The sequence below is a fragment of the Physeter macrocephalus genome, chromosome 10 (genome assembly GCF_002837175.3).
Source record: "Physeter macrocephalus isolate SW-GA chromosome 10, ASM283717v5, whole genome shotgun sequence".
Taxonomy (NCBI): domain Eukaryota; kingdom Metazoa; phylum Chordata; class Mammalia; order Artiodactyla; family Physeteridae; genus Physeter; species Physeter macrocephalus.
Window position 1 is genome coordinate 70,550,700 of NC_041223.1, and position 27,963 is coordinate 70,578,662.

Consider the following 27,963-nt stretch of genomic DNA (forward strand, 5'->3'; position numbering starts at 1 on the left):
AAAGGCTCATTAACACGTGATGGGACCGCGCTTCATAAATGGGACCGGAGCGAGAGGGAGCCAGAGGCAGAGCGCGAGCGGAGGGAGAGGCAGGGGCCGCGCGAGCCGACCAGGCGACGGGCGCCCGGGCTGGCGGAAACCGGTGGGCCCGGCGGGGCGAGCGGGAGGACCCAGCGAAGAGCCCCGGGAAGGGGTGAGGCTCGCGGACGGAGCGGGCGCCAGTCCCGATCTCTGTCGCGGGCGGGCGCTCGAGGCAGGGGACGCCGGCGCGCGGGCTGCACGGACCGACCGACTTACTGACCGACCGACGGAGGCACACCCCGCTCCACCCCACCCCGCCCGGCCTCGCCCGCATCCCCGCGCCGGCGCCGCCTCCCTCTCGCGACTCCCCCGGCCACCTCTTCCTGCTCCGCTTCTTTTCCGCCTCCGCCTCTGCTCGGCTCCCGCGGCGCCAGTGCCTTCCCCTGGCCCGGGCGGGGTGCCTCGGCTCCCGGCAGAGCTCTCCGTAGAGTCGGGGCGGGGGGTGGGGTACGTTTCGTTCTAGCAGAGAAGCAGCCCCTGCGCTGGGCAAGAGGTGCCGAGGGAGCCTCTCCCGCGAGGACCGGGGGATGCGAAGGGTAAGACCTGGCAGAGTTGCGTTTTTAAATACTTCTTCCGCCTCCCGCCCCCTCGGGTGCTGACCGGCGTGGTCCCCAAGTGTCCTTCGTGGAGTTCTTATTCCGTGCGAGCGAATTGTGCATCGGTGTTTACCAAGCCGTAGAGTCCCAGCCTGTTAACTGTGGTCTGTGCTACTTCTGGAGGTTTCTACCATTTACTAGTTATTGAATGTGTGTGCACCTGGCTCTCTGTATGCACTGACGTCTGTTTGTGGAAAATGTGTAATTGTGCATGTTTGAAAAACGGGCGCTTGAGTTGGTACTTGATGCTTCTAAGCCATATCATCAACTAAGTCTTCCCGAAGAAATCCATCGATCTCTGCACCAAACCTGAAAACTGTCTAAAGTCAAATATTAAATGTCATATAAAGGAATGTATATCAAATAATAAACTTTTGCATATAAAAATATAGCTACAGGAACCACTCTTCTTTGAGGAAAAATGAACGAGCATTTAGCTGATATCTCAATTTGAAGTGATGGAACCATTTAATTCAGAACTAGCTGTTAGATGAAAAAGTTGACGTTGTGTTTTTAAGAGACATTTCTTGCCAAGGCTCACAATCACAAACGGATCAGCTCCTGAATGAAAATGTGTTTGCTGTGACAGACGTGAGAAACTGTCATTTGGTCGTTTGAAAGTTTAGAAGCAACGTGCATGTTTCTGATTTTAGTTTTTAATTAAACAGATGAGAAAAAATGTAGTCACCTTTTAATCAGTGTGTCTCCCATGTTTTTTATTTTCCTTCGGATGAGTACTATTCTTGCCTTTGTTGTTGCTTTCTTGATGTATTAGCATCCTCGGGCATTTAATCCAATAAGAAATTAGGGCAGAGCTACTGGTTTTAAAGGTGTTGAAATATATCTCAGTGGGTCCCATAACTTCTTCTCATTTTTAATACCAAGTTAGTATCTTTTGAACAATGGGGGAAATGGAATCTCTCTGGGGAAACTCAGTGGGCACTGAGTATCAGTGGGTGACCACTGCCATCAATCGATTTTGCAGAATATTGAGAAGCTCAGAGCAACCAACCTTTAAGGTTCCCATAGGACTTCATCTGATTTAAGGTGTTGCTTTTCTAATCCCACCCTACTGACAGTTTGCAAGAGAAGATATACTGATTGATTTTTCTCTGTCCTTTTTTCTTGGTATTCCTTGCCCCTCCCCCACTCTGTAACTCAGTTAAAAGCAGTGTTCTCAAAATAAAAGGCTACGTATAGTTTCTTAAGTGAGACAGATTATTTTCTGATTATCCATACATGAACAGAATCCACACACCTCCAGAATTTTAAACGTTGCATGCTGCAGGCGGTTTCTGTAGGTACAATAGCAGTTACCACAGTTGGGAAGACGCTTGGACATGGTTTTTAAAAACAAATCCATTTTTAGGTTATCAGGAGAACTTACTGTAAACGAACTCTTTTTGTTCCAAAGATGTCTCCCACTCCAGGCAAGGAGCAATCTTGGTTGAGGTAGGTATCAAGTGTCTGATGGGGAAAGGTCTCATTGTGTTCCTTAGTCTCCCTGGGGGTAACATGATGCCACAGGGGGCAACTGCTCAGTTTTGACCTTTCAAAAATAAAATTACTATGCTTGTATACTCATTGTTAGGAAGGCAAATTATATTCATGACACCCCCCCCCCAACTTTTAATAGATAGCATCAGTACATGTGCATATAAAAAGAATGTTATGCCTAGTCCCTTAAACAAGCCCTAGGTGATATTATTTACTCTGGCGTGTGAAGTTTCACCTTGTAGTGAAAAATCTCATCTCACGTTGGAGTAGTGCTCGGCTTTGTTTGTTATCCACTGTTTTCTTTTTCTGTTACCCTTTTCCCAGTGGACCACGTGCCTCCCTGTCTCGCTTGTGAGATTGTTCTTCTCTAATAAGCCTAGCTGCAGGATCAGTGTGTTCTTTTTGGCATTTCAAAATGTTAAAATAGTGAAATTGTTAAATGTTACCAAGACGAAACTGCTGGGAATGAAATGCTCCAGAAGAACCACTACATTTGTGGCCTATCACAGTCTCTTCCAAAAGAAAACTCCTTGAATCGGTTTACCTATTTTCTCAAGAAAGAAGCAGTCCCAGTGATTGTGTTGATATGTATTTAGTATGCGGTGTCAGCTTATTAATTACTAAGGCAAAGCCTGAAAAACTCACTCAAAACAATCATGTGACATTCTTTTTTGCTTTGACTGAATTAATCTGAACCACCAGGATATTTAGACAAGCTCCTAGGTTGTCTTACCTATTAGTATGTGGAATTAGAATTGGAATTCTCGGCTGTATTAGAATAAACTGTTATGAAATGGAACTTATAATAGCAGTTTATAGTTCACCAGGCTTACCAAATGTTTCTTCCCAGAAAACAGTTGGCCTAATAAGGAGAGGGATTATTTCCCATAATTAGCTCTCCAGGAATGCTGCAAGAAAGAGTAATAAATCAAATTTGGAAATACCTAACAACACATGATGAGTAAAACGAGATTTGGTTATAGGGTCTTGAATTTGGTTAGGAAGATGGAGCCTGTCTGTTAGTTTGCTGACTGTTATTCTTGGGGTAATGATGTTAGCTCAGTTGCATGAAGCACACAGATGAGAGCTTTCATTCCTCTTTCATTCTAAAGGGATGCCATTGTCTCCACCAGTGTAAGTCTGTCTCTTTTATTTTTGTATTCATCATTTTCTAATTGAACTAACAAATGAGAGTGAAGACAGCCTTTGGGTTTAAATTATTTATAATTCTGCTTCTGACTCTGCAATGACCTGGACCTAACATTGTTGTGAAAAACTGCCAGGGCAGGTTTATATATTGCATATCTATATTTTGAGGGGCTGAAAGCTCTACTGATTTTGCTTTTCTTGACTGAAAGTTGGTTGAGAAGTTAAAGAATAAGAGGAAATCAAAACCAATGGATGTATTTTGTGTTGGCAAAATTTTAACTTCCTATATTCCCCCCTGAATCTCCAGCTCTTTCCTAATCCTGTTCTCATGATAATGTTAACCTTATATTATAACCACATGAATGCTGATTTTTGAGGGACTGGAGGGTTCAACACTTTGTAACTGAATTGCTGTTTAATGTTTTGATAACCATTTAATTCACTAATCTGTATATTCTGACATTAGATTAGGTTAACTTTATAACATATTACAGATCAACTCAGATTTCTCCCAAATATTTTCTGGACTAAAAGAAATAATGTCATCCAGAGTTTACAAAATGTCAGGTTATATACTGCATAATTTAAGATGACCAAGATATATAAATACACTTTTATAAGTATGTCTGAAGAAACTTTTTCAAAGACATATATCAAGACCGAAATAAAAACTGAGACATGTTGCCTTGATATATTTGAACATATGAATCAGATTTTAAATAAATACTACAAATTTGGGGAAATGTCCAAATTCAAGGCAGCTCTGCAGAGGACATGGAAGACTCAAGGCAAAAGGAAGTATCCAGCTTGAATCAAAACAAGGCTGTTCTTATTTTCCAGGATAGTGGAAATCTGTTCCAGTGTCCTGTGTTCTAAAAATCTTGCAAAGATGCTAGTATGGGCAGAACCCTATTCGATTATAGTTTTCTCATAAACACCGATTGATGTGTTTAACACAGTTTTCACCAATCTTGCTGATTGGTTATTAATTTTGGAAGAAAGTTGGGAGAAGATATACAAGGTTATTACTGTGTCACGAGATGCATGTTAGTATAGGTATATTTGTTGGATATAACACATTATAATGCTATCACAACTAAGTTAAAACTATAGGAAATGTGTGAGGGGGAAAGGGGAAGGCTGTTTTAGCGGTTTTCCAGTGCTTCCCTTGGTACTCTTCAAATGGTTTGAGGTTAGATGAACTTCTATCTCAAACAGGCTTGCATGGATAATAGATATGTTTATGACATATCAGTAATCAGAGGTCAAAGCCATTACATAAAGTAATCAGTGTGATTACCTCTAGTTATTAACATAAAATATTTACTGAAAATCTTTCCTGGGTCATATTTCTTCACTGAACAGGGTGCCTTATGGAAAATAAAGTACATTTCATTGTAACAGTTTTTCTAGGGCAGTTGTGATTACAAATATATTCTTGATCTAGTGTTTATGGCTATTTTCCATATATTTGAAGTACTTTCCATATAGATTATTGGTGAATAACTTTGGGATATCCTCTGAAAGTTTCATTTGGACAGGTGAATTTCATAACTTAGTGAGCATGGAATTCTGAATTTCAGAGTTGTGTTTGTATGGGTTTTTGAGGAAAGAATTGTTTTCACCCCAAACCTGAGCAAGTAGGCCTGGCAGAGTCATAGCAGTTGTTTCAAAATACTGTGAATTCTGTTTTAGCCCCAACTGGAGAAATGTTCACACCTGCACTTTAGGAAGGCTTTCAAAAGTTTTGCTTTGTTTGTTTTCTTTTCTTTTCTTATTGAACATGCCAGTTGAGACTGGTCTAATGGGAATCAGTGTGTTTTTAGCCAGCTCTTTTTTTTTTTTTTAACCCCCTGCGCTGTTATTGCATTATAGTCTGTATTTTTGAATAAGTTTATTAAAATAAATTTTGCATTTTTGAATGCAGCAAGGGATTTAAGTTCCCTTTTCTCCTAACACAGATGGCAAATCATTTTTCCCTTGGAGTATGATATTTTATTATCTGATGTCTTATTTTTCCACTCAAATTTGGATTCTTAATTGTTTAGAGTTTGGATTCGATGAAGAGAAATTTGATACCTTTGACATGATTCCTTACCACCATTATAAACTCTGAATAGTATTAAAATTTTTTTTTAACTTCAGGAGGTAAAGTGCAGCATAGTTTCCAAAATTTGACAGTGTGATGTCTATTTCTTTATTCCCACTAGCAAATTCCATGCTATTGCTTTTTAAGGAAAAGCAGAAGCATTTTTCAAAGACACGCCAGGCAATCTGTTGTGGGAATTGAATGTACTGGCAAATGCTTTCACAAACTGTGTATGTCAGTAGTATATTTAAATATAATTAAAATAATATATTATTAGGAAATAATGTTTTTCAAAGTTTATGTTGAAATGGGAGGGTTCCCCTCTTTCCTTTATCATTTCTTTATTTGTTCTTAGACCATATATTTAGAGAAGAAAATTGGAGTCAATGTGACTTCTGTAAATTGAGTTAAAAGGAGTTTTACATTTAAATTGGTGATAAATTCCAGTATGCTTTAAAAAAAATTCTACTTTCACATTGGACATTTGTACCAGGAAATTTTATAACATTGATTGCTGTTGGTCAGGTGGCTAAAAAAGATGTTTTTAATATAGCAAGTGAACCAATACCATAGATAGTATGCCTTTGTCACTCTTGTTTGCTTTTAACCCAGCTATATTTAAAAATAAATCAGCTTGATTTATTCTTTGTAAGAGAGCTTATTTTAATACCACTGTGATCTGTGTATTTTGGTTTATCCCAGTGTTACTTCTTAAATGGACCATATTTTCAACTCATTTTAATGCATTGCTACCAGAATTTGTAAATGTTTTCTCTAGCTTTTGTACAAGTTGTGGTGAACAAGCGATATGCATGTGGAGAAAAAGGAAAAAAAAAACTAAAAAGAAAAAAATTAAACAACTTAACTCATAACTAAAGGAAGCAAAAGATTGTCCAAAGAAATCTGTATCTTTGTCTATGTGGGAATTTGACTTTGGAAAATGTACAACTACTTTTGGAAATTAGATCTAAGTTCATACAAATTTTTAAAAAGGGAAACCTTTTGAATGATTTTAGTCCTCGGCTAAGGAGACTAATTATGAGTAATCTGTGATCCATTTTTATTGATGAAATAATTAGAGAGGGAACAGTCTGCCCAGAGTCATATATTTAAGTGCTTTGGGATACATTTCCATATATTTATAACTTGTAGGTATTTTTGAAAGATCCCTGCCAGCTATAAGCAGTGCAAATTGCATAATTACCAGGGTAACTCTGTAAGATAATTTGCAGTAGATTTGCATTACTTGGGCCTACTGCAAAATTTCCATTTTAGTTTGTCATTTTCTGGGTTCACCTCCCGTGATACATTATTTTATGGTTTTGGCAAAAGAAGAACAAATAGAAACATTTCCAGCTTAAAAAGGAAATAAGCTGGAGTGTTACTTACTTTTACTTTTTTCCTGTTCTTTTATGCTCAGTAGTCAAGGGTTCCTTCACAACGGTGTTGATAGACCTGGTTAGCAGTCCTATCAAACTTTACATAGACTTTGTAAATAGAATTAAGAGAAAATGGTATGCAGTTTTTAATTTATATCTGCTTACTGGGTAAGTACATGTTATGTCTTGAAGCCACTTTTCTTTGCTGGACAAAAGATCTAGCAAATAAGTTACCTGAAAAAGTACAGAGAAGCTCATTTTCAGGCTAGACTACATTGTTCTACTCCAATCAAATAGAAAAAGCTTGGTTTTAAAGATCCTCTGTGGGAGACTACTTTATCATGAACAGAATTCCTTCACCATCCATTTCGATGATCGAAAAACCTATGCTCATAGAATATTCTTTCTTCCTATCTCACCTCAATTCTTCTTAAAGACTGGTTCTATTTTCCTCCCCCATCTAGTCTTTTTCACAGGTTTCCATGTTTAACAATGGTTCTAAAATTTTAGATTGTCTTAGAATCTCCTGGAGGCCTTGTGAAAACACAGATGTGCCCCAACCCAGGAACCGAGTTTCTGATTCTGTAGGTCTGAGGCCGGACCTGAGACAGCATTTCTCCCAAGTTCCCAGGTGATGCTGCTTCTTCTGGTTGGAGAGCATCCTTTGAGAACCACTGACCTATAAAATAACTAACTCTGTGTGCCCTTCCAAACCACATGTGACTTCTCAGACTGTTCTTTAAGGTGTACTCTGGGATATCCAGCCTATGCTCAACTATCTTATTTCCTAGTTCTTTATCTTCACATCACTTTTTCTGAATACTTTTAGTTCCTCAACTCTGTTCAAAATCACATAGTTGTACCACACAAACCATGATTCAAGGTCAAACTCTTAAGTATAATAGAACTACCTCATGGTTTCAATGGCATAAAAACTCTGTACTTGCATCCAATTTGTTACTACATTTCCAAAGCATATTTTACATCATTACTGAAACCAAGTTCTGTTTGTAAATTAAAATTTACATCTTGAAAGCATATTTTTCTGTTTATATCTTGTATTGTTCATACACACCGAAAATTTTTTTTATTAAGTGATTTTCAGCTAAAGTAGGTGATATGTAAGTACCTAGTTTTTAAAATCATGTTTAAATGGAACCCTGAACTTACACACAATAAAAATGTTTAAAATTATTCCAGTGAGAAAATGATAGGAAGGAAACTGAATTATTTAGAAAACGAGTGTATCCTTGATTTGTATGAGTATTTAAACAAATATTAACTTCTCTCGTGAAATATTCCATTTTAGCTTCCGTAATGATAGAAAATAATTTTCCATTCTTTTTCATCGCAGAGTTATGACCTGTGTTGGTGATTTTATATTTGAAAATTGGAAAGCCAAATGTTTCATAAAATAGAAATGAGTTGAGTTTGTTATTAGAATTGATTTGGGGCTCCTGAGACCTTCCATTCTTACTTTTAGCATCTCTTGGCATAAACGTGTCATTTGTTTTCCGTATAACTACTTTCCTTTACTCATTCTTAATTACTTGCTTGAGGCACAATTCCAAATACTCACAATTAATTTTTATCAATATATTAAATTTTCTTAATGCCCTTTTGCCTCAGAAAAGCAATTCGAAATTTTGTTTTTGTAGGCACTAGTAATAACCCTCTTTAACATATTTTCTTATTTATGTTTAAATTAATTCAGTTGTAAAACGCATAAAATGTTGTTAGCAGGAAAAGTTGCTCAACCAAAGCAAGAACCAGGTCCACTGAACAGAGTAACAGATTGATTCCTGAGGGCTTATAAAAGCCACTCCATCTAGTGGTTGAATTTTCACATAACTTCTCTTGATAAGTTGCTTTGAAAACACTTGCACACAGAGAAACCCATCTGGGAAAAATCAGTGCATAATAGCATGCATCTGAGGGAAGGAAAAAGTCCATTATAATCATAATTTCATACACTGTCTTTAAAGGTCTATCAACAGCACATAGTTAGGATTCATTCACAGTTGTGCATCTCACAAAAATCTCCTTATATGTCATTGTTATATGGCAAAACATTGAGGTTCATAGTACATACTCAGGCTGAACAAGGATCAGAATAGAAAGTAAATACCTGATCTTTGTCCGTAACTTCTACTTGCCATCAAAATAATTTCTGTTTGATACTGAGATCAAAGATCCTGGGATAAACAGTTGTTGATGTCTTTCATGTAACTTTTACATCTGGCTACAGTTCTTTCCAGTTGGATGTTTGTATGAGACCAAGACTCAGGTTTACTTCCCTAATGATCAACTGACTTTATGCCAAGGAAAACTGTCCACAGTTAAAAGTCATTCTGCTAGGATAGCTCTGCTCTACTGCCAACATTCATTTAGTAAACGGGCATTGAGTACATACCCGGTGCCAGGCACTGTGCCAGGCAGAGGACATTCAAGACCATATAATACAGGCCCCTACTCTCAAGGTGTTCATGATCTGAAGGGTTTAGACACAAGAAAGACTGCTATGGGATGACTCAGCATTGCCAATCATCTCTCCAGGGAGAAAACCTCAAAGCACATATAGGAAGGGAATTTACCCAAGCCAGTACTATTTGATGCTGAAGTATCATCTGCTTATTACTTGTATTCATATCCTACTCAACTCTGTCTTCTGTGGGAGGGGAAAGGCAGATGGATGGGCTTTATTGGATGGGTTCGTTGGAATGGAGAATCACTTCCCTTGCTTCCTTGACCTGTATCCATTATCCAGGTGTGATACGTGCATAGACAATGTCTACAGTGTTTAGCACAGAGCACATGCCCAACAAAAATATGTTACATGAAGCATGTAAGGGGCCAATAACTTTATATCCATCTGCCGCCTTGCTGTAGTAACACAGCTGTGTGCCCTTTGGGCGCCAAGAGTGAGTCACAGGCACTCCCTTGTTGGAGCCCAAATGACGATTACATAGTTTCTTCTGCCTTGATTCCAGGCAAGATCTTAAGAACTTGAGAGGCGTCCTCTCTCTGGGCGTTAAGAAAACCACCCTGCTCATGGTGGGCAGTGGAGTGATTTCCTTTGAGTTTGAATATCTCCGTATGGGCAATGGATGTTTCAAGCTTTTGTCGACTAACGACAGTCACGTCTCATTCAGACCTAAGGAAGGTGCCCTCTCTGTTCTTTGCTGGTGTCGTGGAAACTATCATAACCGTCCATAATATTTATAACTGACTACTGAAGAAAAAAATATATACGTAATTTTTAAAGTTAGTGGCAAAGACGAGTTAGATTTTATTTATTACTTGCCAACAGCCATTGATTGCAAATAAGGTGCTAATCCAAGGCTAGGATTTATAGCTTATAGTTAATTCTCATACTTTGTCCCTAAAGCCCATGGGACAAGGATGATTTGCAAGTGCTATGGGCAACTTTTTTTCTGTCAACAGAGCAATTCCTTCAGATTTTAGTTGTTCAATTGTGTAAAATTATTAAGTACTATTTATTACCTCCTTTCTCAAAATTGATTCTTCCCTTTCCTTAGAAGTGGAAAGAAGACAGTCTTATTAAATGGTTCCTGGACCTCGAAGCTGAGAGCAGGGACGTTGAGTTATACAGACTTGTGTTGAAGTTCTAACTCCATTCTCTCTAGTGGGAAATGCTGGGCAAAGCTGTACCGCTCTAAGCCTCAGTTTTCTCATATGTAGAATGGGAATTGTAATAGCACCTAATTCATGTAAATATTAAAAATAATACATATCCTTAGCATGATGCATGGCACATAAACATGTTTCTGATTGAAAATATTTGGGAACTGGAATTTTCTCTGTCGTACATTTAATCACCCTAGTCACCCAATCACTGAGATTTGAGCCTGGGGAAACAAGACTCTGTTTTTAGTTGGATTTCATGTGTCTGTTCACGGATTCAAAGAGAAGATACTTTTTGTTGAAAGTTGAATGAAGAAACTGAAAAGTATGCTGCTCCATTGGACAACATGTAGCACGCTTTAAACCACTGTTGTCCTTGGCAATGAACTGTCAAGATTACCTGCCTACTGGGTTCTGCATATTGCTTTCGGCCTTTATTGATCAAACCTCATGCAAGATAAAGACAATCTTATGGAGTATTTTGTATATGGGCCAGGGCTTCTATTGAATTGAAAGCTTTGCAAATTCTATTTTAAGGGAAGGCTGCTTCAATTATGCTCCTTACAGCTTATATAGAAAATGTATCTCCCTTACCCCAACTGCCCCCTGTGCCAAACAAGCAAAGGCACTTGGTAGGAGGAAACATCAAAACAGCAGAGCAAAATTAAATGATTAATGGAATTGGTTATAAAAGTCAACAAATCTAAGGAATCAGTTCATCTGTATCATCAATTTGCTTTTGTGATAGGCTTTCCTCCTAGCATTTTCACCTAATAGTGAGTGCTTAGTTTGATGTAGTTTAAAGGCATCATTTCTTGAGCCCTGAAATTCTTTATGCTTTAAGAAGCCTATAAATGTTAAATAATTATACTTCAGGTTAAATTTGAACAGAAATATAGCCTGATAAGTGTCCTAATGTCTATCTGGTTCATAATAATTGATATTTTTAATGAAAAATGTAACATTCATATTGTTAGTAAGAATAGACCAGAGAAAAGGGTACATTTAATAACTTCTGCTCTATGTTACAAAATATAAGAAAAGCTAAGCCTTTCAGAACCAACTGAGCATTACCAGCATAATGGAATTTTCTTTTATATACGGGAAAGAGAGAGAACATTAACACAAGGAAGAAGAATTATGTATTTTTGCCTGAATTATCAGGATAATTAAGTCAATCTTTGACTTTGCTGTGGAAGATGGTGCAATAAGTGACCAAACTACTTTAATAATTCCAAAACTCAACTGGTTAGATAAGAGTTAGAACAGACTCAGTTGCCCATTCAGCTGTAACAGAAGCATCATTCATCAAGTTGTTAAGCTGGCCCGTGAGATCTGCCAGTGTATATTAAGGACGTGCCTTAGAAATAATGCAGTTATAAGAGTCAACTAAAATTTTCCCTACTGACTTTAGAGAAATACATTAGCAAGTTATTTTTCTTGATCAGATTAAGAGAAACCAGACTTGTTCCCAGAAATGAATGGAAAATAACAAACAAATATATCCACTGGCACCTTCTTTCTCTTGAACCATTCGCAAGGCTCTTTTATAAGGTTAGCCAAGCAGAACAAGACAGAACCAAGAAACTAAGGAAAACAACACGATTAAGAAAAGGCCTATGGCTCCTACATTTGATATCCTGAACGCCTATCAATCTAGACATGAAGAGCTTGGGATTATTTCCTTAAAGCATTTACAAACTTAGAATCTAGAAAAGGAGCCTAGATTAGATTAGAATCTAATCTAGAATCTAATCTAATTAGATTAGATTCTAATCTAATCTAGATTAGTATCTAGAAAAGGAGCCAGCTCGGCTGATACAGTCTGTAACTATATTGGGAGTGCCCTTGCTTCTGATGCTTCTAGAGGGTTTTCTGCCTTCCTGGACATGACATCCTACAGGAAGCAAATACTCTCTAGTGCCTCTTCCCCCAGAGATGCTGCAAGGATTTTGACTCCAGAATCAGCAGTGCCAAATATCTAAATTACTGAAGTGTCCCTCTGAAACAAAGAAGGTCTTCAGTGGGGCAATGACATCTAAAATAGCCTGCTATTAAATTATACTGGTATAGAAAAGACTTTATTTGAAGTCTTGTTTTGAGGACCTACTCCATGTTCATCCTAATCAGAACATGGATGTTTTATACCCTTAATGGTTATAGAAACAAAGATACAGACTCTGAATAAACTTTTTAAAAAAACTCCATACTGCTGCCAAACCCATAACAATTTCTTGATGACACCATAGCCTGCTAGTTGATGTATAAGTTTGGAGGTGGTAGATGGAGAAAAGCAGGTGTGCATAGAGAGGTGGGCAAAAAGAACAGGTGATGTTATTCTAAAAATTGAAGTTTTAAAAAAATAATAGATTCAATATATTAAAGTATTTTTATTATTGTTATAAAGGCATGATTTACAGCCTAAATTGTTAGACTATGTTCCTTATATTTTTAAAAGCAGAATTCTAGGAAAATCCCCTTAAATGTCATTCAATCATTGTTTTACTATAATGGTAACAAAACCTAACTGCTTCTTTAATAGGTGCATCTACACATATTGCTGGAAATTTCCAATTATGATTTTCCCAGTAGCAAACAAAAACAAAATTAATGGTAGCTGCATCCCCCAAAGCCTAAACTATATTACTAATGAACTCTCAAAGAAAACTCTCAATACAAAAAAAAATAATAATAGTAAGGTGGAAATTACTGTAATAATTCAAATGTAAAAATAAAGAGTTACCGAAATGCAGAGCACAGTTTTCTTGCCATGATCCCATTAACTGTTAAAATAGCCTGTGCACAGTGGCATTTTGACATTGCTAAGATCCTTGAACTGCACAAAATCCATGTATATGTTTAACTGTATTCTTTAATTAAAGTTGGCTTATATTGGGTAGAAATTACTCTATATTTCATAACCACACTGTGCCCTGACTCAGGTTTTAACAAGCTGGTTTTTTTTTTAATGAAAGTGCTTGGTCACATTAAAATGGGAAATTGTGATCACATATGTGGTGATCTTAATATAGAGTAAATCACAGGCACACATGTTTTGAATTATTGAAATAAGGTTTGTGATCCTTCATCTTAACTGAAGAAGCATTATACCTCTTCCAAATACTAATATTTTCATCCTTGAGGACATGCCAGTAGGCAGATTTACCTAGATGGTCTGGGATAGGAAAGAGTGATTTAGTAGGAGGTAGTCTTAATTACTATTGGCAAAATGCCATAATTCGTGTTTGTAAGAAGCTGGAAGACTAGAATATACTATAAGATGCAAAATGGCTTTATCCTAGTTACTGTTAATGCTTAAAAGCATGTATAAAGTCCAAAAACAGAAACTCTGGTGTCTGAGAGACATGGGTTCAGCTACAAACTCTTCATATTCTGGACAATATATTTAAAATCTAATGGTCTCCACTTCCTTATCTGCGACAAGGGGATTATAAATAAGCACCTGATAGAGTTGTCATGACAATTTCATGATAGAATATATGCAGAGTCTCTCAAATGCCTGGAATGTAATAGACATTCAATAAAGTTTCCTCCTCCCTCACCCATGTGTGTATCTTATATCTGCTTCATGCTTTAAGTGCCGAGACAAAAATAAAAATTGAATAAGTAGCCTATGGTCTAATTAAGTCAATGAATTATCTGGAAGGATAATTAGTATATGGCAAAGAGCCATTATACTAAGTAATGCTAATAATAATTAATATTTATTGAAGATTTAAATTTTGTGCCAGGCACTATGTTAAGTACTTCACGTGCACTTTCTTTTTCATTTCATTTTCAGAACAATTCTATGATTGAGGCATCCTCCTCCTCCTCCTTCTCCTTCCCATTTTACAGATGAAATAATGAGCTTTAGAAAGATTAACTACTTACCCAAATACAGGTCTGACACTAATCTTGGTTTGCTAACTCCTAATTCAGTGTTCTCTCCATTACTGGTGCTTGGACTGGCTGGAATCAGTGGGGAAAAGAAGGGAGATAGTAGCATCCCAGTCTTAGGTTAGGGAGATGATGTATCATAAAGGTTGAAAGCAGCTCCAAACCTGTCAATATCCAAACCATCTCCAATATGGTAGCCACTAGCCACATGTGGCTATTAAGCCCTTGAAATGTGGCTAGTTCCACATATTGAAAGGATAATATTTTGGATGTATTGAGTTAAATAAAATATATTATTAAAATTAATTTCACCTTTTACCTTTTCCTTTTTACCCTCGATAATGGAAACTTTAAAATTGCCTATGTGGCTTGCATTCCTTTTTTTAAAAAAATATTTTGAAGCTATACATCAAGCTCATAAACTATTAAATAAAGTATGTTCCAGCCTCTTACCTTGACAAATATGCCTTCACGAGGGCCTGCAAGGCCAGGTTCAAATTTAGAATTTTTGGCCTCCTTGGAGTTAGACGGCAAAACGTGATGGTGCGGGGGAACCAGCTTTGCCCGCCCCCCCTACTGCTCCCACACACACTGCACCACGGGGACACACGCACGCAGGCACACGTGTGCCATCGGCCCAGCCTGCGTATCCTCACACCGCCTCCCCCACAAACAGCTGCCTCCAGGTGGCCTCCAGAAGGACAGACCCCAGGAGCAAGCCCACGGAGTTCCTGGAATTGGAGGAGGGTGACTCTGGGAGGGCATCTCCTTGACCCCATCGGGGGGGGGGCACCAGCTGGAGAGGCTCTATGACAACGAAACTATGATACCCTCTATAAGATACACTCTAATTTCAGGGATGTTAAAAATGTGAAAAAAATGTGCATTTTTTTAAATTTAATTTTTTGTTGAAGAAGAATTGACTTACAATGTTGTGTCAGTTTCTGGTGTACAGCAAAGTGTATCGGTTATATATATATATAACTGATATATATATATATATGCTCTACAGTAGGACCATGTTGTTTATCTGTTTTATATGTAGTAGTGTGTATCTGCTAATCCCAAACTCCTAATTTATCCCTCCCCCACTCCCTTTCCTCTTTGGTAACCGTAAGTTTGTTTTCTATGTAAGTCTGTTTCTGTTTCGTAAATACATTCATTTGTGTCATATTGTAGATTTCACATATAAGTGATATCGTATGGTATTTGTCTTTTTCTGACATACTTCACTGAGTATGATAATCTCTAAGTCCATCCATATTGCTGTAAATGGCATTATTTCATTCTTTTTCATGGCTGAGTACTATTCCATGGTATATATGTGCCACATCTTCTTTACCCATTCATCTGTTGATGGGCATTTAGGCTGCTTCCATGTCTTGGCTATTGCAAATAGTGCTGTTATGAACACTGGGCGCGTGTATCTTTTTTCTTTTTCTTATAGATTTAGTTAATTAATTAATTAATTTATTTATTGGCTACATTGCGTTGTCGTTGCGGTGTGTGGGCTTTCTCTAGTTGCGGTGAGCGGGGGCTACTCTTTGTTGCAGTGCGAGGGCTTCTCATTGCGGTGGCTTCTCTTGTTGGGGAGCATGGCCTGTAGGCGCGCGGGCTTCAGTAGTTGTGGCTTATGGGCTCTAGAGCGCAGGCTCACTAGTTGTGGCGCATGGGCTTAGTTGCTCCACAGCATGTGGGATCTTCCTGGACCAGGGCTCGAACCCGTGTCATCTGCATTGGCAGGCGGATTCTTAACCACTGTGCCACCAGGGAAGCCCCGCATGTATCTTTTTGGATTATAGTTTTCTCTGGATATATGCTCAGGAGTGGGATTGCTGGATCATATGGTAACTCTATTTTTAGTTTTCTTGAGGAACCTCCATACTGTTTTCCATAGTGGCTGCACCAACTTACATTCCCACCAACAACAACCCAAAAAATGTGCATCTTATATTGGATGTCCAGCAGCCTTCTGCATTCCATTTTTATTGGACAACACTGCTCTAGAATCAGAATATCTGAGCTCATTCTGGCTCTGCCCTTACTAGCTGTGTGAATGGCAAATTACTTACCCTCTCTGTGCCTTTCATCTGTAAAATGGAGATAATAATGGCATCTACCTCACAGGGCTACTGTGAAAATAATTTGATATACATCGGAGGCTCAGAGGGCCAGCTGCACATAATAAGCTCTCCATATGTGCTTAAAAGGGGAAAAATCAGCAAGACTTAGTGGTCTACCTGATTATAGAGGCCGAGGAGAAGGAATCCAGGGTAAGTGTGGGCTTGGGTGACTAGAGAGATTATTCACAATACTGTAAGAAATGTGAAACATGACATGGCTGCATTATTTGTAATAGTAAGAGATGATAAATAAGCTAAACCTGCATCCATAAGAGGCAGGTCACATTCATCTAACAGATACTCAAGGCAGCTGCTAAATGAGGAGGGAGGTTTTGTGTACTGGTGTGGAACTGTCTTCATATATACTTTTAGGTGGAAAAGCAAGGTGCCAAACAGTACGTATATTAGTATTTGTTAAAAAGAAGAGAAAGAGGGGATAAATGTATATATATTTGCTTGAATATGCATGGAATATCGCTGCAAGGAGTACCAAGAAACTTCTTGCCTCTGAGGAGGAAAACTGGTTGGCTGGAACATCAGAATGGGAGAGGTGAGGTTGACTCTTTGCTGTATATCCTTTTGTACATTTTGAATTGTATGAATGGAATATATACATATAAATAATCAAAATGTCAAATAAATTAGTTTTTAATTAGGTGGTGTGAAGGGAGAATTAGTTACTTGAGAGAAGATGACTTACGGGACGGAGATCATGGACTGGCCCCCAGTAGCTGTTTGGAAATGTTGGGCTCAAACTTTGATCTTCAGGCCAAATGTCCATTGAACTAATTACCTTTCTCTCTTCTAATTTTAAGAAAAGGCAAATATATATTATTAAATCACGGCTTTCATGGATCAGTTAATAAAATTCAACTGCCACTGTATTAGGTTCATGGGAAGATTTCTAAGGGAGCCCAGCCTCCCCCATCCCCCACTCCGCCTGCTATCATGTTATCAGGTCAGTGAGTCACCTAAGAAAAAAAAGACGCCAGTCCTGTGCTTGGAAAGCACATTCTAGTTATGGAAATAAATATGTAAACTTATGCATAAATGCTCTGATGAGGTCTATAACAGAGGGGAAAACTGGGGGACTAGTTCTCCCTGGTGGGAAGGGCAGGTCAAGGAGCTAAAGATCATTTATCTCAGAAAGACAACTTAGAAATGAGTATTTCAGACAGAGGGAGGGGTAGGAGGAAAGGAGGAAGGTGTGCAAGGGTGATTCAAGGAGCAGGGAGCCACCTCCCAGGCCAGGAAGCTGTGTGTTTCAGTATGGGTGGCAGTTGAGAAGCAAAAGTAAGATTTGAGGAAGTGCCAGGACCTTTAGCGGCTCTCACAGATTGTGGCCATCTTCTGTGTCCTTCCTATTCCATGAACACTTCCATATGTAAGTGGAGTTGTCGAGCGAATGTAAGTTTGCACAAAGAGCAAACTTGACTCAAGAGACATGGCCCAGTGGTGGGCACATGTAGGACATTTTCTGGAAGAGCCGAGGATGTGAGAAAGGATATGACAGACCAATGGCTGAACAGGGAACACGAGGACAGTTGAGAGTTAACAGGTGGAGCCAGGCTGAGCTGGGGACTCAGGAGAGATTGTAATAGACGAACCAGGAAGCGCAGGGCAGCCATTGGGGCTGTTGAACTTCAGTCTTTAATTTCTGCGTCCTTTATTTTTATATCCTCAACAACTAGACAACCTCCCTGGGACACCTGGTTGGGCTTTAGCAGACTCTCAGTGCGCACTGGGTGGCCCTGTGTGGTCTGTGCACCTAGTGCCCCTGCCTCTGGTTGAGCAGTTCCCAGCCCTTGTGTGCCTTGCCCTTTGCCAGTGTGGGAGGGTGTGCGGAACCGGCTCAGAGAAGAAGCAGTAAGTTCCTGAGCGAGGCCAGAAGTTAGCCATGGATGATTCAGGGCCCTTGGCTCGGTGGTGCCTCCAAACTGTCATTGCAGGCTATACTGATCGTGCGAAAGGGCTACAGGACCACGAAGGAGCTAAGGGAGCCCTCCTGACTTACCTGTCATGCTTGCTTTGTTCACCATCCGGTAAAATATTGCCGGTATTCTCCTTCACCTCTGTCTAGCCAAAGTTGCCTGTGTCATGTGGCTCATTGCATGAGTATTTAGGCTAGGTAATCATCACACAGGCAGCTTTCATTTACAATGGCGGGTACCTCATCTAAATAGAGCATTTTTCCAGCACGAATGGATCGGGCAGCTATTTAGGATAGATACCCTGATTCAAGCTACATGCTTATTTATTCCCATTATGATTGGGTGACTCCCTCCCCCACCTTGAATAGGAAAGGGATTTTTTTTCCTCTTTTGAAATACATATATTCAATCAACCAGCTTATGTAGGGCCCCCTTCTATACACTAGGCATTACATTAAATGCTATGAATAAACACTAAGATAAATAAAATTCCCTCCCTCAGTGAGCTTACTACCTAGTGGGTGGGAGGGAGGGGCAAAACAGATGCAAACACGGAGAAGTATTAGAATATTTAGTAAACACCATGGACACCATGGTAGAACTCTATCTGGATATTCTAGGGGCCCCAAAGAGGCTATGGTGGGAGCAGGGGAGCTACATCAAACTGAGGGGAAGGAGTTGACCAGGTGGAGGAAGGGAAAATGTGTTTGCTCAGAGGAGTGTGAAAAGCAGTGGATTTGGTGTGTTCGTGGAACCGAATTATCTGGTGTGGTGGCAAGTCCAGGAATGGTGATGGGGGGATGGAGAGACAGGCAGGGGCTAGACAACCCCGGGAAGGAAGCCTTTTACTGGACTTCATCCTGTGGGTGTGGGGATGGAGGTAGAGAGCTTTCCGGCTCAGGGGGAGCAGAATGTGGAGAGCTCTGGGCACAAGGGAGTGAGGGTCAGATCTGAAAGGCCCTCAGCTGGGCTGACACAGATGGCAGAGAGAAGAGCTGCGTGGGGTGGTCGGGAGAGCATGGGCCTGAAAGGGAAACCTCGTGAACGAACTTGAACTTGGTCTTTAGGGCAAAGAGGTTGAAATAGGGGAGTCACGTAATCAGCCGCCTGTTTTATGAAGATCACAGCAGCAGCTATTTATTTGGCAAGTGATCAAAAGGGGATCAGTCCAGAGAAAGGCAGGAAAACTGGCCACGTGGTGGGTACTCGGGTTCTGGTGAGCAGTGATGGTGGCCTGGACTTAGAGGTGGCAGAGTGTGGGAAGCTGGGCCACATTTAGCATGTTGTGCCTATTCCCAGGTACTAGACAAACGGAACAAAAACCACATCATGACACTTCAGGTATTCATTAAAAAGTTTTTTCTGTGTCTCCGTGTCCTGGCTCCACGCACATTAATTCTACATATTCTTGGCATAAACATCCTTTCCTTGGGGAAGCCGCCTTCAACCCCCAGACTGCTGCTCCCACAGCATCCTGTATGTCCCCGACTGTAGCTGTTACAATGCTTTCTCATACTTACAGGGTCAGCCTGTCTCCTCTGCTACACTGAACTCCATGTGGTCAGGGGCTCTTTCCGGATACTGTTCTGTTCTTAGTGCCTAGTACAGTGCCTGGCATAGAGTGGGTGTGCCACAATTTGTTGAATGGATGAATAAATGAATTATTAATTCAGATAGGTGGGATCTCTGTGTTTTAGCAGGAGGATTCAGAACATTTTAATTGGATCCAAGCTAATGCCTATCTTTTCCCCCCTCAATACAGTGTGATATGCTTAGGAACAACAAAAAGACAATTAGTAAAATATTGGCTTTTGTGATTTTTAAAATGATTGTAGATATCACTCCATACTTCTAATATTTCTTCTTTATTTATTTATACTGAGATCATTGACATTGAACATTGGCTTAGTTTCAGGTCTACGACATCATGATTTGCCTCTCCCACACGTCTTGATGTGGCCCTTTTATCGTTTGTTGTGAAGTGCCATTCAGCTGGTTTTCAAGTCTTTTTCAGAGGGAATTGTTCCATTTGTAGCTGTAGATTAGGTGGGCCTCTGGGAGGAGGGGGTTCAGGATCTTTCTACACCGCTATCTTGGACTGCCCTCAGTATTTCTAATATATAAGCTAAAGAGCCCAATAGCCACATTTTAAACAAATATTTATAAATAGGAACACCAATTCTCTGGCCATTTATTTTGAAACAGAGCCAAATCGCCTTGCTGAGAATTGAAGAGCCCTGAAAATCTGGCCGCTCCCCTCAGCCATCCTTACTTCCAGTGCCATCCACCTGGAAAGGCTTGGATGATCAGGTCTTTCTCCCATCCTCCAGTGTGTGCTGGTGTCACCTCCCCGCTCATGGAAGTCGCTGTCTGGAAGCACTGTCCATTGTGACTACTTTCCAGTGTTAAAGGTCTTGTTCTTCCCGGGAGCATCAGTGCAAATTTACCCTTCGAAACATTTTTCTTGGCTGGTGTAGACATTCTAGAAGTTCGCCTCAGCCATGGCTCAGTTCAAACGTCTTCTCTGGGTGAGGGAACTTGCCTGATGGAGTCAGGGCTAGAACCTGGATCTTCCCATTAAGGCCACTCGCTTCCTATAGTTCCCAGCAACGCCCTCCTCTGCCTTTATGCTCAATACACAGGCCACACAACTCAGTCCTTGACTCCACACTCTGTTGTTCTTTGGTTGTCTTATATGCTCAGTCTCACCTGTGTGACAAGGCAGGAAAGTCTTTAAGAGCAGAGATTGTGTGACATGTGGTTGCTTTCCCCACCAGCATCAGGACTCTGTGTGTGTGTGTGTGTGTGTGTGTGTGTGTGTGTGTGTGTGTGTGTGATAGTAGAAGCCAGGTGGCAAACACTCCCTAACACAGCCACATCCAAGACACATTGATTTCACTTGACCACCAGACCCTGGAGGTCCATGAGGGCCTCACACAGCGACTCAAGTCCAGAGAGCTTAAATAATGAAAGAAATAGATGTGTTGGGTGTGTGACCTACCTCACCAACTTTTGACAGCTTTTCTTGTTTTTTTTTTTCTGTTTTTAATCTTAATTGTGTTTTTATTTTTATTACGGTATATTTTTCCATACATTGATCAAATGCGTGGCTTTATTTTATTTATTTATTTTTTTCACTGCTCTGTGTGGCTTGCAGAATCTTAGTTCCGTGACCAGGGATCTGAACCTGCGCCCTCGGTAGTGAAAGCGTGGAGTCCTAACCACTGGACCACCAGGGAATTCCCTGGGAAGCTTTTCTTTAACTGAAGGATCGACTCATTTTGTTGACAGAATCGGACAAGGATTTGACCTGTGTTCAGAGACAGGAATGAAATAACACAAGGGGACATATTTGGGATGTTTACCATCATTTTTTTTTTGTGGGGGGGCGGGGAGGGCGAGTTGTTCGTGTGTTTTAAATCTCCCTTTTCTCTCCCCATTCAGCTTATCTGTTTTCCCTCCCATCAGGGTTTCCTGCTGCGGGACTCTTTCTCCGTCACTGTGAGTGTGGCCTAATCGAAGACAGAGGGGATGAAGTCCATCCTCGATGGCCTTGCAGATACCACCTTCCGAACGATCACCACAGACCTCCTCTACGTGGGTGCCAATGACATTCAGTACGAAGACAGCAAAGGCGACATGGCATCCAAATTAGGGTACTTCCCGCAGAAATTTCCTTTAACTTCCTTCAGGGGAAGTCCCTTCCAAGAAAAGATGACTGCGGGAGACCACCCCCAGTTAGTCCCAGCAGACCAGGTGAACCTCACCGAGTTTTACAACAAGTCTCTGTCCTCCTACAAGGAGAACGACGAGAACATTCAGTGCGGGGAGAACTTCATGGACATGGAGTGCTTCATGATTCTGAACCCCAGCCAGCAGCTGGCCATCGCCGTGCTCTCCCTCACGCTGGGCACCTTTACGGTCCTGGAGAACCTGCTGGTGCTGTGTGTCATCCTCCACTCCCGCAGCCTCCGCTGCCGGCCCTCTTACCACTTCATCGGCAGCCTGGCCGTGGCAGACCTCCTGGGGAGCGTCATCTTCGTCTACAGCTTCGTCGACTTCCACGTGTTCCACCGCAAAGACAGCCCCAACGTGTTTCTGTTCAAACTGGGGGGGGTCACAGCCTCGTTCACGGCCTCCGTCGGCAGCCTGTTCCTCACGGCCATCGACAGGTACATATCTATTCACAGGCCCCTGGCCTATAAGAGGATCGTCACCCGGCCCAAGGCCGTGGTGGCGTTTTGCCTGATGTGGACCATCGCAATTGTGATCGCCGTGCTGCCTCTCCTGGGCTGGAACTGCAAGAAACTGCAATCCGTGTGCTCAGACATTTTCCCTCTCATCGACGAGACCTACCTGATGTTCTGGATCGGGGTCACCAGCGTGCTGCTGCTATTCATCGTGTACGCCTACATGTACATTCTCTGGAAGGCGCATAGCCACGCCGTCCGCATGATCCAGCGCGGTACCCAGAAGAGTATCATCATCCACACGTCCGAGGACGGCAAGGTGCAGGTGACCCGGCCGGACCAAGCCCGCATGGACATTAGGCTGGCCAAGACCCTGGTCCTGATCCTGGTGGTTTTGATCATCTGCTGGGGCCCTCTGCTCGCAATCATGGTGTACGATGTCTTTGGGAAGATGAACAAGCTCATTAAGACAGTGTTCGCATTCTGCAGCATGCTCTGCCTGCTGAATTCCACCGTGAACCCCATCATCTACGCTCTGCGGAGCAAGGACCTGAGACATGCTTTCCGGAGCATGTTCCCCTCGTGCGAAGGCACTGCACAGCCTCTCGATAACAGCATGGGGGACTCGGACTGCCTGCACAAACACGCCAACAATGCAGCCAGCGTCCACAGGGCCGCGGAGAGCTGCATCAAGAGCACGGTCAAGATCGCCAAGGTGACCATGTCTGTGTCCACGGACACGTCTGCCGAGGCTCTGTGAGCCAGACGCGTCCCTGGCAGCACAGGAAAAGAAATTCTCTCTCTCTCTCTCTCTCTCTCTTTTTTTAAAAGCTCAAAAACCCAGAAGAGTCTGTCGTCTCATCGGTTATATTTTTTTAAGTTGACCACGCTCAGTGAAAAGGTGATTGTCACCGTGATCAGTTTTCAGTTCTCTAACGTTTCCATAGTGTAGGTCCTCAAACTCAGTTCTCCGGGGGTTTACGGTGAAGAAAGCCTGTTGTTGAAGGGACTGGAAGGTCCTTCAAAGTCTCAGTGAAATAGGAGAGAACCTTTGGCTACACAATTGGAAGCCCAAATACCCATAGAAAAAGGCCATCAAATGAGTAATGCCTTTGTAATCACAACTTTCATTATAATGTGAAATGTACTTGTCCGGAAGTGATCAGAGATGTCCATTTTTACGACAGTTATAGTAATAAAGTAGAGCTATTTTGTAAAGTGTAGTGTGTCCTGTGAGATGTGTATCAGTGTTTACCATGTGTTATTTATATTTGTCTAGTCCAGCAAAACTGCAAGGTGGGCTTCTACGAGAACAATGGCACATAAGCAGTGGATATATGCCAATGAGACCACTTTTTAAAACATTATTGCCCATGATGTAACTTTAGAAACCTTAATAATTTTTTCAGATATCTCTATTTAAATTTGACATTGAAATAACCATAAAGGTTTATTTTTCTGTTAGTCCAACAAGAAGAATTTGAAGACTGTCCAAAGTCTTGAGCAGAATTCATTGACACTTAAAAATTTCTTAGTCCTGCATTTTCATACGAGGACTCGTATTCTCTTATGGACTATAGCTGTTCTGTTGGCTGATGGATTACAATCAGAACAGAAGAGAGACTGCATATTGACTTTGGCTGACATCTCCGACTTGCTTTAGACTTTAGCTCTTACTGGACCTCTTAAGACAGCATGTGTCAATCTTAATGTATGTTGTTATCACTGTGCAATTGCTGTTTTCTTGAAGAGTATTGCATCCTTATATTCCAGGTTTACGTAGATTTCATGCCTGGGTGGCCAAACAACAGTCTTCATTTTTTCTTCATTGAAAAGAAGTATTGTCTGGATCAGTAAAATTATACTGTGTGTGAGTGTGAATATAAATGTGTGTGTGTGTGTGTGTGTTTCTATCCTGTAACTGTTCTAGTAATGTCCTAAAGTGAGAAAACTGTGACCACGTGAAAGCTGTTCCCCTTCCTGCGCTCTTGCACAAGAATTCAGTTTCTAAAATTGAGTTCTTCCGGAAATCTAGTTGATAAAAATACTGACCATAAATAAGCTTTCAGAACCCTCCCCCTTTGAAATTGGGTCAAGTAGTACTAAACTGACCTTTAGGTATTTCGTAAGACCAGCGTTTAGCAAGGAATCATCTATAATGAACCTTCAGGTCAAGGTCTGTGTTTACAGTGTTCATGTCGGGAAATGGGAGTGTTTTGGTTTCTGAGCACCTAATGTTGATCAAGTCCATGGAGATGTAAGTCATTATAAGGGAAGTAGCTCTAAAATAAAACCCTCCAGTGGTAACATAGTTTAGTTGTGTGTGAGGGAGCGTGATCCCAGTTTAAGTAGCACTATACTTTGCTCACTGCAGTGGGACTACCACATACGGCTTATGTGGTAAGAAGGCCTATCGGACAGTGGGTGAGACAGAAAAGGGCAGTGAGGACCTGACACACTCGTGATTGAGGCCTGGATGTCATATGGCTGCTTCTGTGCTTTCGTGCAGATGCCCTTGGTGATAACCCAGCACCCAGCTTTGTCTGTATAGGTTTGGGCTCTTTAAAGAACAGGCCTCTCCTCTGTTCCTGATTAACAAGAGGTGCTAAAGCTTAAAGATGAGCGTGACTTGCTTTCTTCTTACGCCCCAGTTTCATACTCCTTAATGGTGCCATGGGTGCTCTGAATTAGGCCCTTTCCCAGTAAGCAGTGATAATGCTTAAGAAGCCACCTGACTCTGACAAATTTTACTTACAAACTCTCTTCTCCCTAAACAGATAAAGCATGGCTTTTGCAGGACCAGGAGGCCTGCATAGCCTGATGTAAAGCAGAGAGCTAGCAGTTATCTGGTGATTGCTAGCTATGTGGTGTACCCAAGCAGCCTGATGGGTCAATGTCCTTTCTTGCAGTGTAAGGCTGAATGTGGCTTGTGGGCCAAGCTGAGATGCTTTTAATTGTCTGTATGGCTCGAATCTGCCCGCTGGTTCCCTCACTTTACCTCTCTGTGATATGCAGATGATGTGCTCAGTGTGCTAGAGGATTAATAAGATCTCTTTAGAAGGAGAAAAGATTATTTATGAAAAAACTCACCAGGGTCTAGTTTCCATTGAAGAGTTGCCACTCTTTTGTTCTAAATTACCCTGAAGATTAATCCACACATCTCAGAGCTCACTAGGCAATACCAACGCTCTTCTCACAGCTATGAAGACCTGGTGAAGAGGAAATTCTTGTTATTGGTAGAAGAATTCCAGGATTCATTTTTGAAACTGTATTTGTGTGTATGCAATGTAGATTTTATAGTGTGTTGTGCTTATAAGATCTCGATCATATATAATAAATTAAGGGACAATGGGGCTGACAGCACTAAACTTGGTGCTTATTGATATTCTAAGAAATATCTGTGAAATATCATCATGTATGTGTTATATCACCTTCATTTTAAAACATTTAAATGAGTTTGATTCACTCTGATACTTTTAATATCATTTCCTAACCCAAGTGACTCAAATGTTCTCCCCAATGAATATACTCATGAGAATTATTATTCAATAGTATCATTCATTTATTAGTCCCTTAATGAGACCCATTGCTTTAAATATAATTTAGGTTGCAGTAAGCTTTATAAGGTCTACCTTCAGAGTTATCTACTTTCCTCTGAGGCTGACATACGTGTCCTGATCATGCATTTCACCACCATATATGTCTTTAGAGAGGGCCAAATGCCAACCTGCTCAATTTCTTCAGAGTAATGATGAACGCTTTCAATCCCAGACTAACGGTTTTATTTAGAAAAGGAGGGCTGTCTCCAAGAACCCCTAATTTTCCACTATGTATGAAATAAATGTAAAAGAAACACAGATCTGGAAGAAGCTACAGACATATGCCTACACTTGAGATGATTCCCAAGTCTCCCGTCACTTTGAGTCAGGTCTGTGTAGCATTAAGTGTCATGGAATTTTGGCCGTCTAAACCCACACTGCAGGAGGCAGGCCCAACCTCCAGAGGAGAATTTTGGCCCTTAATGAGTGGCATTCTAGTTACTGTCCTGTTGATTGATTTCTGCCATCCCATGTCTGTAAAAGAGACCACCAATATCATGAGCAAAATTAGATTTCTCGTGTTCTAACTGTATATTTGTATGATATTTTAAAATCTCCTAAATGCTGGGCAATGGCTATTAACAATTGTCTTGCACTGGCCTTCTGATGAAATGTTAACAATGCCTATTGTAATATAGACAAAACATTTTATCTACTGGTTTGGGCTGAATGTATGTAAATAGGTTTTTAAAAAGTCAGATGTTTAAGCAGTGGCCTACAAATCAGTAATTTTCAGATAGGAGAGTTTCTTTACATTGCTGTGGCATCCTAAAAGCTATCTTCACGTAAACTTAGTGTACTAGGCCTGCTGAGGATCCAGAGTGCTCAAGAAAGGAAACCTTTCCTTGTAATAATATGAATTAAGATACCAGATGATCTGGATTCTTATTTCCAATGTTTCAAGTGGAAAACAAAGCTCTTTATTGTCTGTAAATCAAACATGATTACTTTTCCTCTTAGAAGAATATTGTATTGTTAGATGTTTGTTGAGCTGGTAACATCCTTGCAACCTCTGCAATATCTTTGTTAGTAATAAAACTTTGTATACAAGTACTAGTAAGATTGTTATTCAATGTAGCTTCAGTCATTAGATTACTATAGTGAAGTAGTACTAATGTAATATTTACAATGTATTAAGCCCATGCTACATTTTAGTTCAATGATGTAGTTAAATTGTTATTTATTCAAAGAGAAAACATCCCATCATGTCTATTGTCCGAAGTTACCTGGAATCAAATAAAAATTCTAGATTATCACAAAGAACATACAGTGTCTTTGAATTCTGCCTTATTTCACAGTCTGATGTTAAAACACTTGGGGTTTAAATTCTAAAAGATTGATTTGTTCCCCAAAAGCAATGAAGACTTTATTTGAGAAATGGGTATAGATTGGATTAATATATTAATTTTTAACATAGGAAAAACATGCAAAAAGCCATCATTTACATAATAAAGGACAAAACCCTGACCTACCTTTTACATCATTATTTAATTAAAGCGTTTAATGATTTTTTTTTTTTTTGGTACGCGGGCCTCTCACTGTTGTGGCCTCTCCCGTCGCGGAGCACAGGCTCCGGACGCACAGGCCCAGCGGCCATGGCTCACGGGCCCAGCCGCTCCGCGGCACGTGGGATCTTCCCGGACCGGGGCGCGAACCTGTGTTCCCTGCATCAGCAGGCGGACTCTCAACCACTGCGCCACCAGGGAAGCCTGCGTTTAATGATTTTGAAGTAAATTAAAGCAAATGTACTATTCTCAATGTATAAATTAAGTTGGAACTTAGCA

General features: G+C 40.6%; 1 protein-coding gene across 2 annotated transcripts; it reads left to right on the forward strand.

The window, feature by feature from the left end:
- Positions 1-578: 578 nt before the first annotated feature.
- Positions 579-27,439, forward strand: CNR1 (cannabinoid receptor 1). 2 transcript variants are annotated; one of them, XM_007111152.2, is made up of 2 exons: positions 579-617; positions 21,859-27,439. In XM_007111152.2, the coding sequence occupies exon 2, from the start codon at positions 21,922-21,924 to the stop codon at positions 23,338-23,340; it is 1,419 nt and encodes a 472-aa protein (XP_007111214.1). In that variant the 5' UTR covers positions 579-617; positions 21,859-21,921; the 3' UTR covers positions 23,341-27,439. The 2 variants fall into 2 exon arrangements, with proteins under 2 accessions (XP_007111214.1, XP_007111215.1); XM_007111153.2 differs by lacking the exon at positions 579-617 and having other exon boundaries at positions 21,922-22,007; positions 22,083-23,340.
- Positions 27,440-27,963: the final 524 nt, after the last annotated feature.

Coding starts and splice junctions, on each gene's coding strand:
- CNR1 (XM_007111152.2), top strand. CDS start 21,922: ATGAAGTCCATCCTCGATGGCCTTGCAGATACCACCTTCCGAACGATC.